The sequence below is a fragment of the Leptodactylus fuscus genome, chromosome 4 (genome assembly GCF_031893055.1).
Source record: "Leptodactylus fuscus isolate aLepFus1 chromosome 4, aLepFus1.hap2, whole genome shotgun sequence".
Classification (NCBI taxonomy): Eukaryota; Metazoa; Chordata; class Amphibia; order Anura; family Leptodactylidae; genus Leptodactylus; species Leptodactylus fuscus.
Window position 1 is genome coordinate 181,550,969 of NC_134268.1, and position 15,185 is coordinate 181,566,153.

The 15,185-nt window shown below is 46.4% G+C and overlaps 1 protein-coding gene across 4 annotated transcripts in view; it reads right to left on the reverse strand.

The window, feature by feature from the left end:
* Positions 1–14,389, reverse strand: part of SNX13 (sorting nexin 13) — a 120,136-nt gene extending 105,747 nt beyond the window's left edge. For all 4 annotated transcript variants that reach the window (XM_075271417.1, XM_075271415.1, XM_075271416.1 and 1 more), the window contains exon 1: positions 14,175–14,389. In XM_075271417.1, the coding sequence (XP_075127518.1) occupies positions 14,175–14,186 (12 nt within the window). In that variant the 5' untranslated portion in view covers positions 14,187–14,389. The remainder of the gene's footprint in view (positions 1–14,174) is intronic.
* Between the last annotated feature and the right edge of the window lie 796 nt (positions 14,390–15,185).

The window sequence follows — 15,185 nt, forward strand, 5'->3', positions numbered from 1 at the left end:
AGGTAGGAGAAGAGTAACCTTTCTTAAGGCTATTCCGACGTGTTAGAAAAAAATTTGTTTGAAAGATAGGATCCCTTTAATTCATAGTAGGCCGGTTGCAGCACAGTTGTCTAAAACCGGCCTTAGGCTGTGGAAAAACAGTTGGAGGTGGATTATTTGGCCTATCAACTACACAGCGCTGGTATACAGTCTATTTTTCATGGACCGTGGCTAGGAGACACACGAACATTTTGTATTTGCACAGTTGTGACCTTTTTCAATGCTTTAGATCTGTAGACCTACACCCATTAAAAAAAAAAAAAAAATAGCACACAAAGGCAAAAAAAAGTGGTGAAAAACAGACTACATTTTCATGGATGAAAAGGGTAAACAGATGTGTGAATAAAGGAGTGTTCACACTACCGTCGGTGTCCGACAGCTAGTATCCACTACTAATGTCCGTTCAAAATCTTGTGCAGACATTAGCAGCGGACACTAGCTGTGCCTGTGACATTTTGCATTCATTTAAATGGACATCGGGTGCGTTCTTTTACTGTCCATGCCTGTCCTTAACTGTCCGTTCCTAAAGATGTTCGATTTTTTAAGCGGGCAGCAAAACCCGACATGTAGGATTTTTCTCTCCGCTTGCATAGGCTTTAGAAAGGCCACTCCACACCTATCTTTAGTATGTAGATTGCCTCAGTGGTTTTTAAATAAGTCAGTTTTTATTCATATGCTAATTAGACTGGGTGCACGATGCATTGTGCACTCCCTTTGCTATTGTTTCCTATGGGTGTATACTGTGCTGCTGATGACTCAGCTTCCTGTTTGCACACACACATAGGAGAGACGAGTGCTGCTGGGAACTTCCTGTGCTGGCTGGAGGCTAATTAGCACATGAATAAAAACGGACTTATTCAGAAACCACGGAGGCAATTTACATACAAAAGGTAGGCATTGAATAGCATTTCTAAAGCCTATGCAAGGATGTGATTATCATTGGGAAAAGTCATTTTTAACTAGAGCCCCTTTAAAATCCACCCCCCAGCTTATAGACCCAACACATTATGTGCAGATTTCTTCCACAGTGTGTGGATGAGACGTCTGAGCACCTTTCCCACTTTGCTGTTACTATAGTATTCTGTAGTTTTTCAGTATCCTAGGTGAACAGACAGCAGGTACATAGTCAGATGTGCACTTGACACCTTACAGATCCCTCTTAAATCTATTCAAGGATCCATGAAATCGGCCAACATCATGACAGATACTATTCTTTTTTCAGAACAGTCACACCTGCCATTAAAACAATAGTCACATGAAGAGATTCATTGATACAATGGCTAGCTAGAAATCTTCAGCTGGGAAATTTGTATGGGAAGTCCATACTGTACAGCACAAGGCAAGGGGTGAAGTTCACTGTAATGTCTACATGTCACTCATCACACACACACACACACACACATATATATATATATATATGTGTTATTTCCTTAAATTTTACAAAAACTACTCGAAGACCAAAGATGAACAAGAAGAGCCTGGCCTTCCCCGCCGATGTCACCTAGCCTCAACCCTATTAAACATTTATGGGGCACCTGGAAAGTGTGAAAGCCTCACGGCCCGTTACATCACAGGATACTCGTTGGAACACTCTCTTGTATTATCAGGTTTTGGAGAAATTGTGACACCCGTGCCAGATCCACTGCACGGAGAGGATATCTACCCCAGAAATAGCGATTATCGCCGGGTCATAAAACAGCAATTCAATGTACGTCAATCTTGTACGTGCTAATAGATACCACGCTGTAAAACAAGTTCTGCACACCAGAATTTGCTGTCAAAAAAAGTTGCGAAAAAACTATTTGGGCTTATTTCCACAAGAATTCTGTGACTTTTTGCAGCTTTATATAATTTACTTTACTGCTGAAAATCGGGGGAGAAAATAGATGTGGTTAGTCTGTCGAGCCCATAGTCTCCAGATTTGTATAAATGGGATTTTTGCCCTTCCTTCTTTATTGAGAGCTGTCCCTGCTTCTCATTGTGTAATGAAGAGAAAAGGAGGATTGGGGGGGATGGAATCACTCGAAATTGTTATATCTCAGGCTCTATACTACAAACCTGCTTCTGCAGTCATAGAAAGAGGAGATGTTCATATGACAAAGGTTTGCAGATCTACCTGTAATATTTCGTGAGATATCACTGCAGAGATTGGAAGCAGCTGAATATATCTATAATATATATATATATATATATATATATATATATATATATCTTTGTAAGGCCCAATTCACATCTGCACATGGGTTTCCATTTGGGGAGTCCACTTGGGAACCCCCCAGAACAGAAACCTAACCCGCATAAAAAAAAGCAGTTACCTTAGGAAACCCACAGACTCCATAGACTATAATGGGGTCCGTGTGGTTTCCGCTCAGTTTCCACATGAAAAATGCAAAAAGAAAAGTGCTGCTTGCGGAGAGCGGAACAGAATGACCCGAATGCAGATGTGAACCAGGCCGAAGAAAGAAAATGCTAACCAACTTGATGCAAGTAAACAATAACCCCAATCTCCTGGCATTGCATCAATCCTATCCTACTAATCCTACTAATATTATAAATGTAAATCCTACCCTACTAAGCCTATCCTACTAGTGAAAGTTTGTGGGTTTGGATGTTTGTTCCTCAATCATGCAAAATCGGCTGTACGGATTTGCATGAAATTTGCCACATAGATAGATAGGAACCCCGATTAAAACATAGGCTACTTTTTATCCTGGTAAATTACATCACTACACGACCGTATTCCAATGACTGGTCATCAATATTAGGAAAACCTGTTCAAGTAAAACATTACAATCTATTACATACCACCTGTTCTGGCCTACAGATATCAGACTGCAGTACTTAGTCATGGACTAAAGACTCTCATCAGAAATGCAGAAGCTAACTGAACAGGTTTCATGCCAAAAAAATTTAAATTTTTTACTTTGTAAATGGGAGATTTTATCTAAATGTAATTTCCTTGCTGGACTTTCTGTGATTTATGTCTGCTAGAAACCTCATCTGGGTCTCCTCCACGCACAAGTGCATTCCCTGGCTAGTGAAGCAGGGAACCGACTAATCCTAAAAGCTGTGCACCCCACCTCTGGGACGTCCATCTGTCAGAACAGGGAGTGCTGTGACCCATGTGTGTCAAGTGGCCAATAAAGGAAGCATGAGAGGGAAGGTTAAGTAGACATGGCACTTTCTTGAAGTGTATGGGAGTTATGCAAACAGATAAGCAAAGTGGCTTGGCGATTTCCATAACTCCCACAGACAAGCAGAGAATGCTGTCCACAAAAGAGAAGGGTACTAATATAGGGGGAAGGGGCTACTCAGCTCTACACCAGCATTAAAGTGGTTTTCCAGGAGTTACCCTAGGTCATCAGTATCTTATCGGTGGTGGTCAAATACCTGGGACCCCTACAGATCAGCTTCTTTACAGGCTATTGATGTCACAATCAATAGTCATGTGACGTATCTGCAGTTCAGTCCAATTCAAATGAATGGGGCTGAGCCTCAATACTAAGCATGAATAATGTACGGAATTGTTCTTGGTAGTCTGTGAATAGGCTTCAGCACTCACCCGAATACTAAAGTCTCTGCAAACAGATGATCTGCAGGGGTCCTGGGTGCTGGATCGGATAGATCATCAAAATGTAATTTCGGGGCCTCAGAGCGGGCCCCACACTACAGTCTCTGTACTGTACTGAGCCTGCTATAGTTTTGACTCATAGTGGCACGGGGGGTGGGGGTGTACTATGGAGCCCTCAATGGAAATACAGCTCTGGGGTAAAAAAAAAAAAAAAAAAAAAAGTTTTTCACGGCTACACTGCTAACAACAACAACATATAGCAAGGTAAAGAGATCTGTCAGCAGTTCTGCTATAGAAATGCCCGTAAATATTTCATGGTAGGACAGCCCCTTTAAGAGTGGTTTTGTGATGTGTCTAAAGAGACCCTGAACATTCAATATATATTATGTTCTCTATTAGAAGGAAAATCTAGAATAATATATGCGATTTTGAATTACATGAAGGTGAAGCTCTTACTATGCCAGGAGATCGGCCTGAGATTTACCCTCACGGTTACATATATACAGTGACATCTAATAGGTGTGCGTACAATGTTTACACTCACTTGTAGTAACTTACTGTCACCGCGCTCACAAAAGACGTCTTACCGCATAGAGAGCAAACAAAGCAAGCGACAAACTAGAAACACCAGTTGTGATTCAATATAGTAGTGATGGATCAAAAGCACCTACACAGATCAGATGTCAAGACCTGGAAACCACAAAGATGAACTTACGATAATACACCCGACACACTCTGACAAATGATCTGGAGGAAATGTACTACAACACAATATCACACAGATACAGCTGACGCTAGGTTCACACCTGCGTTCTGGTCTCCGTTCTGTGGTTTCCGTCTTCTGCATGCCAGAAGACGGAAAGCACAGACCGGGTCCGGCCGTGAGCGGCCGTGAGCGTTTTATGCTCTCCGCCGCGAAACCGGATTTTTTAATCCAGACACAGAGTACTGCATGTCCGACTGTGTCCGGATTAAAAAAACCCGGTTTCGCGGCAGAGAGCGCAAAACGCTCACCGCCGCTCACGGCCGGACAGCTTTCTCACCCATTCAAATGAATGGGTGAGAAAGACTCCTGCAGTTTTCCGTCTCCTGCTCTGTTTTATGCAGGAAATGGAAACCTACAGAATGGACACCTGGGCGCAGATGTGAACGAGCCCTTACTTATATAACACCATCATATTCCGCAGTGCTTTAAAGATATAGGGCGCACAATCTAAATCCCCAATCGGTAGGTCTTTGGAGTGTGGGAGGAAACCGGAGACCCTACAAGAAACCCAAGCAAACTTGGGGGAACAAACTTCTTCGGTCCCAGGACTCCAATGCTGCAAGTACTACCCATTGATCCACCGTGCACGCCAATAACTATCTATAACAATCCAGTACATATAGATTAGATACAAGTAAACTCAAATAATCTGAGAGGTTACTAGTCTGTAGTACATACATGAAGTGGTGTCATGGGGCCACTAGTCAACCCGGAAACATTAGGCAACCAAAAAGTCACAAGTTTGTCCATCAAGAAATAAATAACCTGAAAGACTGAGCACAAAAACACAATAAAAGTTCACCTCTGAACACCGTATTAGCTCACTTGTAGATGTTATCGCCACTTTATATAACCTTGCTCTTATCGTGAGCTGCAATATAAAACCCATTAGATCTGGTGTATCACTGGAGAGATCAGCTGCTAAAGGTTGGAAACCAGTGGAATTTAGTCTTCGCAGTAGAGCAGAAGACTGGCGTAGATGGGAGCATTAGGAGAACTGTGCAGCCTTGTTTTGCGCCCCACTCACCACTTTTTACAAAAGAAGGTAGAGCAAGGAGTCCTTGGTGTCAGCTATTCCAGAAAACTTATGCAAGTGCTAGTGTAGATATCACTTCTGGAGACCGGGGCAAGAGACTCTAAATTTAGACTCTTCTCACACCGGCATGGGGATTAAGACTGGCATAGAAAACACCATTCTCAATAAATGTCCCCCATATTTTTTTTTATAGAGCAGGGATACATAAACTGGACCGCAGATGCAAGCTGCCTCCCAACACCTTCATTATGACAGTGGGCAGAAAAACCTTCCTCTCCTGCCCCTGGTGCCCTGCACTAGCGGCAGCAGGAATCGGTAATCACTTTGCACAGGCCTGCCGCTTAGTGTAAGGGATCAGGTTTGGGGACAGCAGGTGGGAGATGAAGGTTTCTCTAGGCCGCTGTTAATATCGGTTATTGTACTGTGTGTGTGAGGTTTCCTGTGGAAAGCACTGCGGGAAAAAACACAATGTGTCGCCACCGGGGGTTTTCTCGCAGCATTTTTTTTTTTTTTTTTTTACTGCAGCCCACTACGTGGAGCTTTAGCCATAGGCCCCATGCAGCATAAACGCCACAGAAAAACAAAAATCACAGGGTTTTACAGTCATAGCAAAGTGGATGGGATTCTAGCAAATCCCTTACCCACTCTGCAGTAAAAACCATACTGTGGACATGACACGATTTCTAAAAAAGGCGCAGTTTTGGAAATCGTAGCATGTGAATTATACCTACGGAAATGCTGACGGTTTCCCGATAGGTATAACAAACAAAGTCCACAGAGGAAAACTATATTAAATATATATATATATATATATATATATATATATATATATATATATATATATATATATAGACCCACACAGCCTGAGGGAAGGGTAACAATACAGCATTGTCCCTTAGGGATTCCTATACACCTGGATAGGACTCCCTCTAGTAGCCCCATATGGGAGGTTTATATTTGGCCATTTTTAATGTGTATAACTATATGAATGGTATTTTTAGCATTCTGATATCAGCCAGTGCCTCTGCTGTATAGCGGCACACATAACAGCCTCCCCTGTGTGTATTAATTCCTCACGATACAGCTTTACCCTGCTGTGAGTGAATGAGCTGTGCGAACTGGAGCCTAGACAGATACCGGAGAGGTTCATTTAAATAGCGGGGAGTACTTCCGAAAAAAACACCCCATATCAGATGTTATTTGTAAAGGCAGCATTCGGAAAAACTGCTGCTGATTTTTGCTGATGGGAAGCCAACAGCGAAGGGGTCCTGTGTGACCGCAGTCTTATTAATAATAATTGTATTTATATAGCACCAACATACTCCACAGCACCTTACAACTCATAAACAGACATTTTCATTTAATATTAAAATGTGACAGAAATATCAAACAACACGAGTGAGGCCAATGAGCACAAGAGCTTACAATTGAGATAGGGAGACACGAGAGATAAAAGGGCTTGTTTGGTACAATGGTCCAGCTATCTTTTAATAAATAAGGTCATATAAGGGCTCGTTCACATCTGCACCCGGGTCTCTGTTCTGCAGGTTTCCGTTCTCTGCACAAAACAGGCAGGAGACGGAAACCTGCTAGCATCTTTCAAACCCATTCATTTGAATGGGTTTGAAAAGTGTCCGGCCGTGTGCGTTTTATTTTCTCCATGATGAAACCATTTTTTTTTTAACCGGACACAGAGTTGAACATGCAGGACTCTGTGTCCGATTTAAAAAAAACGGTTTCACCGCGGAGAGCATAAAACGCTCACTGGCGCTCACGGCTGGACTCGTAGAAGACGGAAACCTGATAACGGAGTCAAGACACTGGTGTGAACCCAGTGTACCTGAAGCTGTACGAGATGTCACCAGCTAGTATCTGTGTATATATACAAATAAGTGCAGGAAGTAGAGTAACTTCTAGATGGAGGGGTCAGGAGGAACAGAGAAGGAAGGATAGCTTAGGATAAGAAATGTTAGTGTAAGGTGCAGAGGTCTTGTGATAAGCCACCTAACCAGATGTGATTTTAGGGCAGTTTTTTATTTTTAAATGTAAATTGTGAGCCCCATATAGGGATTACAATGTACTTTTTTTTTTTTCCCCCATCAGTAGGTTTTTGTAGATTGGAAATCCATGAAAACACCGGGAGAACATACAAACTCCTTGCAGATGTTGTTCCTGGCGGGATTCGAGCCCAGGACTCCAGTGCTAACCACTGAGCCACCGTGTTGCCCCTAATTTTAGGGCAGTTTTGAAGCTGCTGTCGATAAAGCAGTCCAGTGCACCAATGCAGCTCAAGTCTTGGAGACAGGAAGGGATGTTCAGAAAACAGAAGATACAAGTCTAAGGTCATTGGCAGAATGGAGAGGATAGATAAAGCAGCAGACAGCAAGGAGATATAGGGGGGGGGGGGGGGGGGCAACACTATGAAAGGATTCATATGGTATTCTGTGGTTGATGGGCATCCAGTTCAGTGACTGACACAAGGTAGAGGCGTCTGTGTGATGGTTTCTCTACTGCACTGGTGGCCGTATTCAGGACAGATTGTAGATGGAGAGTTTAGTAAAAGAAGATCAATTATAACGGGGGCATTCACACGGGGTAACGCGGTGCTGATTCTGGAACGATAACTCGCATAAGAATCAGCGCTGCAAAACAGAATCCCATTGACTTCAACGGGTTCTGTTTAACGCGCGTAACACATTAAAATCAATGGATAAAAAAGCCTCTCATTGATTTCAATGTGTTACACGCATTAAACGGAACGCATTGAAGTCAATGGGATTCTGTTTTGTAGCGCTGATTCTTACGCGAGTTATCGTGCCAGAATCAGCACCGCGTTACCCGCGTGAATGCCCCCTTAGAGAACTGCAACAGTAACGAGGAGACCGAATCAGAGCGACTATGACGGGTTTTTGATGTTTCCACATTGAGAAAAGCGACAAAATGGAGATGTTTTTGAGGTGCAGGTGACAAGAGCGTGCAAGTGTCTGAATATGTGGGGAGAAGGTAAGAACCGAATCATATACAACCCTGAGACTGCAGGCGTACAGCCTCAGTGTAACAGTAAGACCACGGACAGAAATGGAGAGATCAGGGTTAGAAGTTCAGTTTTTGACAGATTCACTATCATTTTAATAACCTTTAAGATATCAGATGTTCCCATCAGACTAAATCGCTGGCACAAGTTGCCCTGTTTGTTATATAAGGTCAGAGGTTTAATAAGTTGAGCGTGAGGATACAGCAATTCCCCTGACATAGTCTAGTTGTGGGAATCCCTGGCGCACCTACCAATAGTTAGATTATATTCACATGGCCAGTCCACTTGTCAGACATGTCTATCACACATCCACGAGGGATCGCAACTCAATGAGCGAATAGAGTTTGTGAGAACAGACTCAAAAGTCTTATCTGTGAAAAAAGTAGAACACGCGTCATTCATGGTGTATACTTAGGCAGGCTGCAACTGCACCAGATTTACCACAGTGACTTAAGTTGTATGAGAAATCTGGCACAGACTGCGCTGTCACACTGCCTAATGGGTAGCAAGCTTGTGCCTACATTGTGTACCAAATTTTGGTGCAAAATGTTGCATATCAAGCCATTAAAGTACGCCCCTTGTTGACCAAATCATAAAAAAATAGAATAGTAGTGACATTTTCCCCCAAAAGCCACAAATATATTATTAACTCCGGTCTGCCTTCTTTAAGGGCAGCAATGATATAGGTATATATATATATATATATATATATATATATATATATATATATATATATATATATATATAGGTCATCTCACTCACAGCTGCTCTCTCCACCTCCATAAGACAGTGTTCACATGCTGCAGACACGGTTTTTCAAAATTGTTATAAAATTGCGATATTTGAGAAATGGTTCATGGCCTCTATATTCTCTGAATAGACAGGAGTGGGGGCTATCTTCATGTGCTGGCACCCATCATAGTAACCTCTAACAATAAATGGTACCTGTATGATGTCACAGCAGATTGGGTATATAGCTGTATATACTGTCTCCCCCCCCTATACACTTGCACTATGAGGAAAATGGCATATAGGGCTCTTTAAGGCTGGCCTAGGAAGACAGGATGACTACGAGTCTCTTGTTTCTGGGTCTCCATTGCTGTCTGGCGATATTGATCACGGCAATAACAACAAACAGAAACACGCGACTCTCACGGGACCATCTGAGCTTATTTTATAGCTGTGGTGTTCAATCAGACATGACTCTGGTAGAAAAATCACAGAGAGAACAGTACGATCAAATGACTCCTTAGCCATAGCTGCTTCACCAGGGGCAACTACACCCAAGACACCCATTTAATAGGACAGATGGAGAAATAGACAATTGTATCTTCCGTGTAACTTGTATGTACTATCAAACACTGAGAGCTCAGCTCATAGATCAGTCAATGGATCACTCAGGAGGGTCATGACAGATCTGAGCGTGCCAAAAATGTCACTGAAATACCAGAGTGGACAGCGGCCACTAAGACAATCCAAGTCAAGTCAAGTGTGAGCCTGTCACCCCGAGGACAAGATGAATGGTCAGTACGGAGACAGGCACACGCCTTGGCAGAATGGAAAGATAACATAGAGGGGGACAAAATATATGGAAGATATATAAAATGACTGGGGTATGAATGAAGACACTCTACAGCTCTACAGACACAGCCGGACACCTAATCCTACAATGTTCTAAACAACTAACTGTTGTCTCTTCTCTCCACCGTCACCTGATTTTGTTGTAGTCTTGTACTACAGTCAGGTCACCCACTGCTACCCCCCCCCCCCCGCCCCCCAATAATGCAGCATACCCCCAACACCTGAGGACCCAAGAAACTGAAAGCTAATCCCCTGCAACAACCCCTCCAATCCATGTCACCCCATGCAACCCCTCAGTCACTCTCATCACTGCCACCCCTCAGTCCGTCACCCATATCACTGCCACCCCTCAGTCCGTCGCCCATATCACTGCCACCCCTCAGTCCGTTACCATCAGCACTGTCACCTATCACCGCTCTGTCTATTAGTCTGTCACCCCTGTATCTGTCACCTATCACTGCCACCCCTCTGTCACCTATCACCCCTGTATCTGTCACCCCTCTATCAGTCTGTCACCTATCACTGCCACCCCTGTATCTGTCACCTATCACTACCACCCCTGTATCTGTCACCTATCACTACCACCCCTGTCACCTATCACTGCCACCCCTCTATCAGTCTGTCACCTATCACTGCCACCCCTGTATCTGTCACCTATCACTACCACCCCTGTATCTGTCACCTATCACTACCACCCCTGTATCTGTCACCTATCACTGCCACCCCTGTATCTGTCGCCTATCACTGCCACCCCTGTATCTGTCGCCTATCACTGCCACCCCTGTATCTGTCGCCTATCACTGCCACCCCTGTATCTGTCGCCTATCACTGCCACCCCTGTATCTGTCGCCTATCACTGCCACCCCTGTATCTGTCGCCTATCACTGCCACCCCTGTATCTGTCGCCTATCACTGCCACCCCTCTCATCTATCACAGCCACCCCTCTATCAGTCTGTCACCTATCACTGCCACCCCTCTGTCACCTATCACTGCCACCCCTCTGTCACCTATCACTGCCACCCCTGTTTCTGTCACCTATCACTGCCACCCCTGTTTCTGTCACCTATCACTACCACCCCTGTATCTGTCACCTATCACTACCACCCCTGTATCTGTCACCTATCACTACCACCCCTGTATCTGTCACCTATCACTACCACCCCTGTATCTGTCACCTATCACTACCACCCCTGTATCTGTCACCTATCACTACCACCCCTGTATCTGTCACCTATCACTACCACCCCTGTATCTGTCACCTATCACTACCACCCCTGTATCTGTCACCTATCACTACCACCCCTGTATCTGTCACCCCTCTCATCTATCACAGCCACCCCTCTATCAGTCTGTCACCTATCACTACCACCCCTCTGTCACCTATCACTGCCACCCCTGTATCTGTCACCTATCACTATCACCCCTGTATCTGTCACCTATCACTACCACCCCTGTATCTGTCACCTATCACTACCACCCCTGTATCTGTCACCTATCACTATCACCCCTGTATCTGTCACCTATCACTACCACCCCTGTATCTGTCACCTATCACTGCCACCCCTCTGTCACCTATCACTGCCACCCCTCTGTCACCTACCACTGCCACCCCTCTGTCACCTATCACTGCCACCCCTCTGTCACCTATCACTGCCACCCCTCTGTCACCTATCACTGCCACCCCTCTGTCACCTATCACTGCCACCCCTCTGTCACCTATCACTACCACCCCTGTATCTGTCACCTATCACTGCCACCCCTCTGTCACCTATCACTGCCACCCCTCTGTCACCTATCACTACCACCCCTGTATCTGTCACCTATCACTGCCACCCCTCTGTCACCTATCACTGCCACCCCTCTGTCACCTATCACTACCACCCCTGTATCTGTCACCTATCACTGCCACCCCTCTGTCACCTATCACTGCCACCCCTCTGTCACCTATCACTACCACCCCTGTATCTGTCACCTATCACTGCCACCCCTCTGTCACCTATCACTGCCACCCCTCTGTCACCTACCACTGCCACCCCTCTGTCACCTATCACTGCCACCCCTCTGTCACCTATCACTGCCACCCCTCTGTCACCTATCACTGCCACCCCTCTGTCACCTATCACTGCCACCCCTCTGTCACCTATCACTACCACCCCTGTATCTGTCACCTATCACTGCCACCCCTCTGTCACCTATCACTGCCACCCCTCTGTCACCTATCACTACCACCCCTGTATCTGTCACCTATCACTACCACCCCTGTATCTGTCACCTATCACTGCCACCCCTGTATCTGTCGCCTATCACTGCCACCCCTGTATCTGTCGCCTATCACTGCCACCCCTGTATCTGTCGCCTATCACTGCCACCCCTGTATCTGTCGCCTATCACTGCCACCCCTGTATCTGTCGCCTATCACTGCCACCCCTGTATCTGTCGCCTATCACTGCCACCCCTGTATCTGTCGCCTATCACTGCCACCCCTCTCATCTATCACAGCCACCCCTCTATCAGTCTGTCACCTATCACTGCCACCCCTCTGTCACCTATCACTGCCACCCCTCTGTCACCTATCACTGCCACCCCTGTTTCTGTCACCTATCACTGCCACCCCTGTTTCTGTCACCTATCACTACCACCCCTGTATCTGTCACCTATCACTACCACCCCTGTATCTGTCACCTATCACTACCACCCCTGTATCTGTCACCTATCACTACCACCCCTGTATCTGTCACCTATCACTACCACCCCTGTATCTGTCACCTATCACTACCACCCCTGTATCTGTCACCTATCACTACCACCCCTGTATCTGTCACCTATCACTACCACCCCTGTATCTGTCACCTATCACTACCACCCCTGTATCTGTCACCCCTCTCATCTATCACAGCCACCCCTCTATCAGTCTGTCACCTATCACTACCACCCCTCTGTCACCTATCACTGCCACCCCTGTATCTGTCACCTATCACTATCACCCCTGTATCTGTCACCTATCACTACCACCCCTGTATCTGTCACCTATCACTACCACCCCTGTATCTGTCACCTATCACTATCACCCCTGTATCTGTCACCTATCACTACCACCCCTGTATCTGTCACCTATCACTGCCACCCCTCTGTCACCTATCACTGCCACCCCTCTGTCACCTACCACTGCCACCCCTCTGTCACCTATCACTGCCACCCCTCTGTCACCTATCACTGCCACCCCTCTGTCACCTATCACTGCCACCCCTCTGTCACCTATCACTGCCACCCCTCTGTCACCTATCACTACCACCCCTGTATCTGTCACCTATCACTGCCACCCCTCTGTCACCTATCACTGCCACCCCTCTGTCACCTATCACTACCACCCCTGTATCTGTCACCTATCACTGCCACCCCTCTGTCACCTATCACTGCCACCCCTCTGTCACCTATCACTACCACCCCTGTATCTGTCACCTATCACTGCCACCCCTCTGTCACCTATCACTGCCACCCCTCTGTCACCTATCACTACCACCCCTGTATCTGTCACCTATCACTGCCACCCCTCTGTCACCTATCACTGCCACCCCTCTGTCACCTACCACTGCCACCCCTCTGTCACCTATCACTGCCACCCCTCTGTCACCTATCACTGCCACCCCTCTGTCACCTATCACTGCCACCCCTCTGTCACCTATCACTGCCACCCCTCTGTCACCTATCACTACCACCCCTGTATCTGTCACCTATCACTGCCACCCCTCTGTCACCTATCACTGCCACCCCTCTGTCACCTATCACTACCACCCCTGTATCTGTCACCTATCACTGCCACCCCTCTCACTGTCCTCCTGTATATAATCCTCTTAGCTCCCAGCTGACTACAGGCTGCGCTGTCACCTGCCATGTATATCCGCAGACAGTGCCGGCTCCGGCTCACTGTACACTGGGGCTGTTACACCCGATGTCCTGCAGTCACACGTCTAGGACGTCCCTGCTGTCATCCCCTCAGCCCGGTGCTGTCTCCGTCCTGCAGTCACCTGTCTCATGTCCGGAGCCCTCGCTGCGCCTGTCACTGTCTAGTCCCGGCTGTTATCTCTTCACCCCTCAGCAGACCCTGCAGCCCGTGACCCCATTACTGCCACCATGTACGCGTCTTACCTTTGGGGTCATGATTACCGCCGGCCGAGCCGCTCCTCTATCCCCACAGCATCATAAACAAGAGTTACCCCTCGCCTGTGTATACAGACCAGAGCCTGCCCGGCCCCGTATATCCCTATCCTCCGGTAGCTGCACAGGCTGACCCACCCCTACCCTCCGGCCGCCTCCGGAAGAGCCGCCATGTTGTGGAGGGGAGGTAGGGGGTGACAAAATAAACATGGAGCTGTAACTACAGACTGGAGAGCGGGAGGCGTGGCTAGTCAGTCACTCCACATTCACTGCTGGGAATAGCGCAGTCCCGCCCTCCGCTAAACCACGCCCACTTTTCTTCTCCAGCATCTATTCTGTCTCCATGATCACGGGGGGCGTTCCCTGTCCGCCCATAAATAACATACAACTGACGGCTCGTCCTCTTCCCTGATAGGCGGTGCCTTGTTGTGACGTCATAAATGAGGGCGGAGTCCGCTCTACTGCTGAAGAAATATAAACTGCAGCTCTCCTGAGTCTGAGGGATTGAGGGTTGGTGTAGCCGGGAGTGAGCAGCTAATGCGGACTAGTGAGGTGGCTTCAGGCCATGTTTAGTCACTGAGGGCTCTGCTGTCCTAACAGGATCTGATAGCGTCCTATCAATGGAGTCATTCACGTTCAGTGCAAAAAATAAAACTACTCAAAATAATGACTGGGCCCCGGAATGTGTTTATAGGGAGTTTATAACAAAGATTTTGTGTCTGAATTTTTTTTTTTCTTAACTAAACTATATATCAAACAACAGGCCTGACGAAGTCTCATTGTCTACAATGACAGTGGCAGATGCTTTCATTTACCTTTTATGTATGTTCACACAGGCAGATTTACTAACAATAGAGAAGCTTTCGGGTAAGTTCACACTGAGTTTTTTGGTCAGGTTTTTGAGTCAAATACGGCTCCCATTGAAATCAATGGGAGCCGCTCCGTTCTTTTTTCTGGGATCCGTTTCTTCCGGGTCGTTCGAGGTGCTCGTTCTTCAGGCCC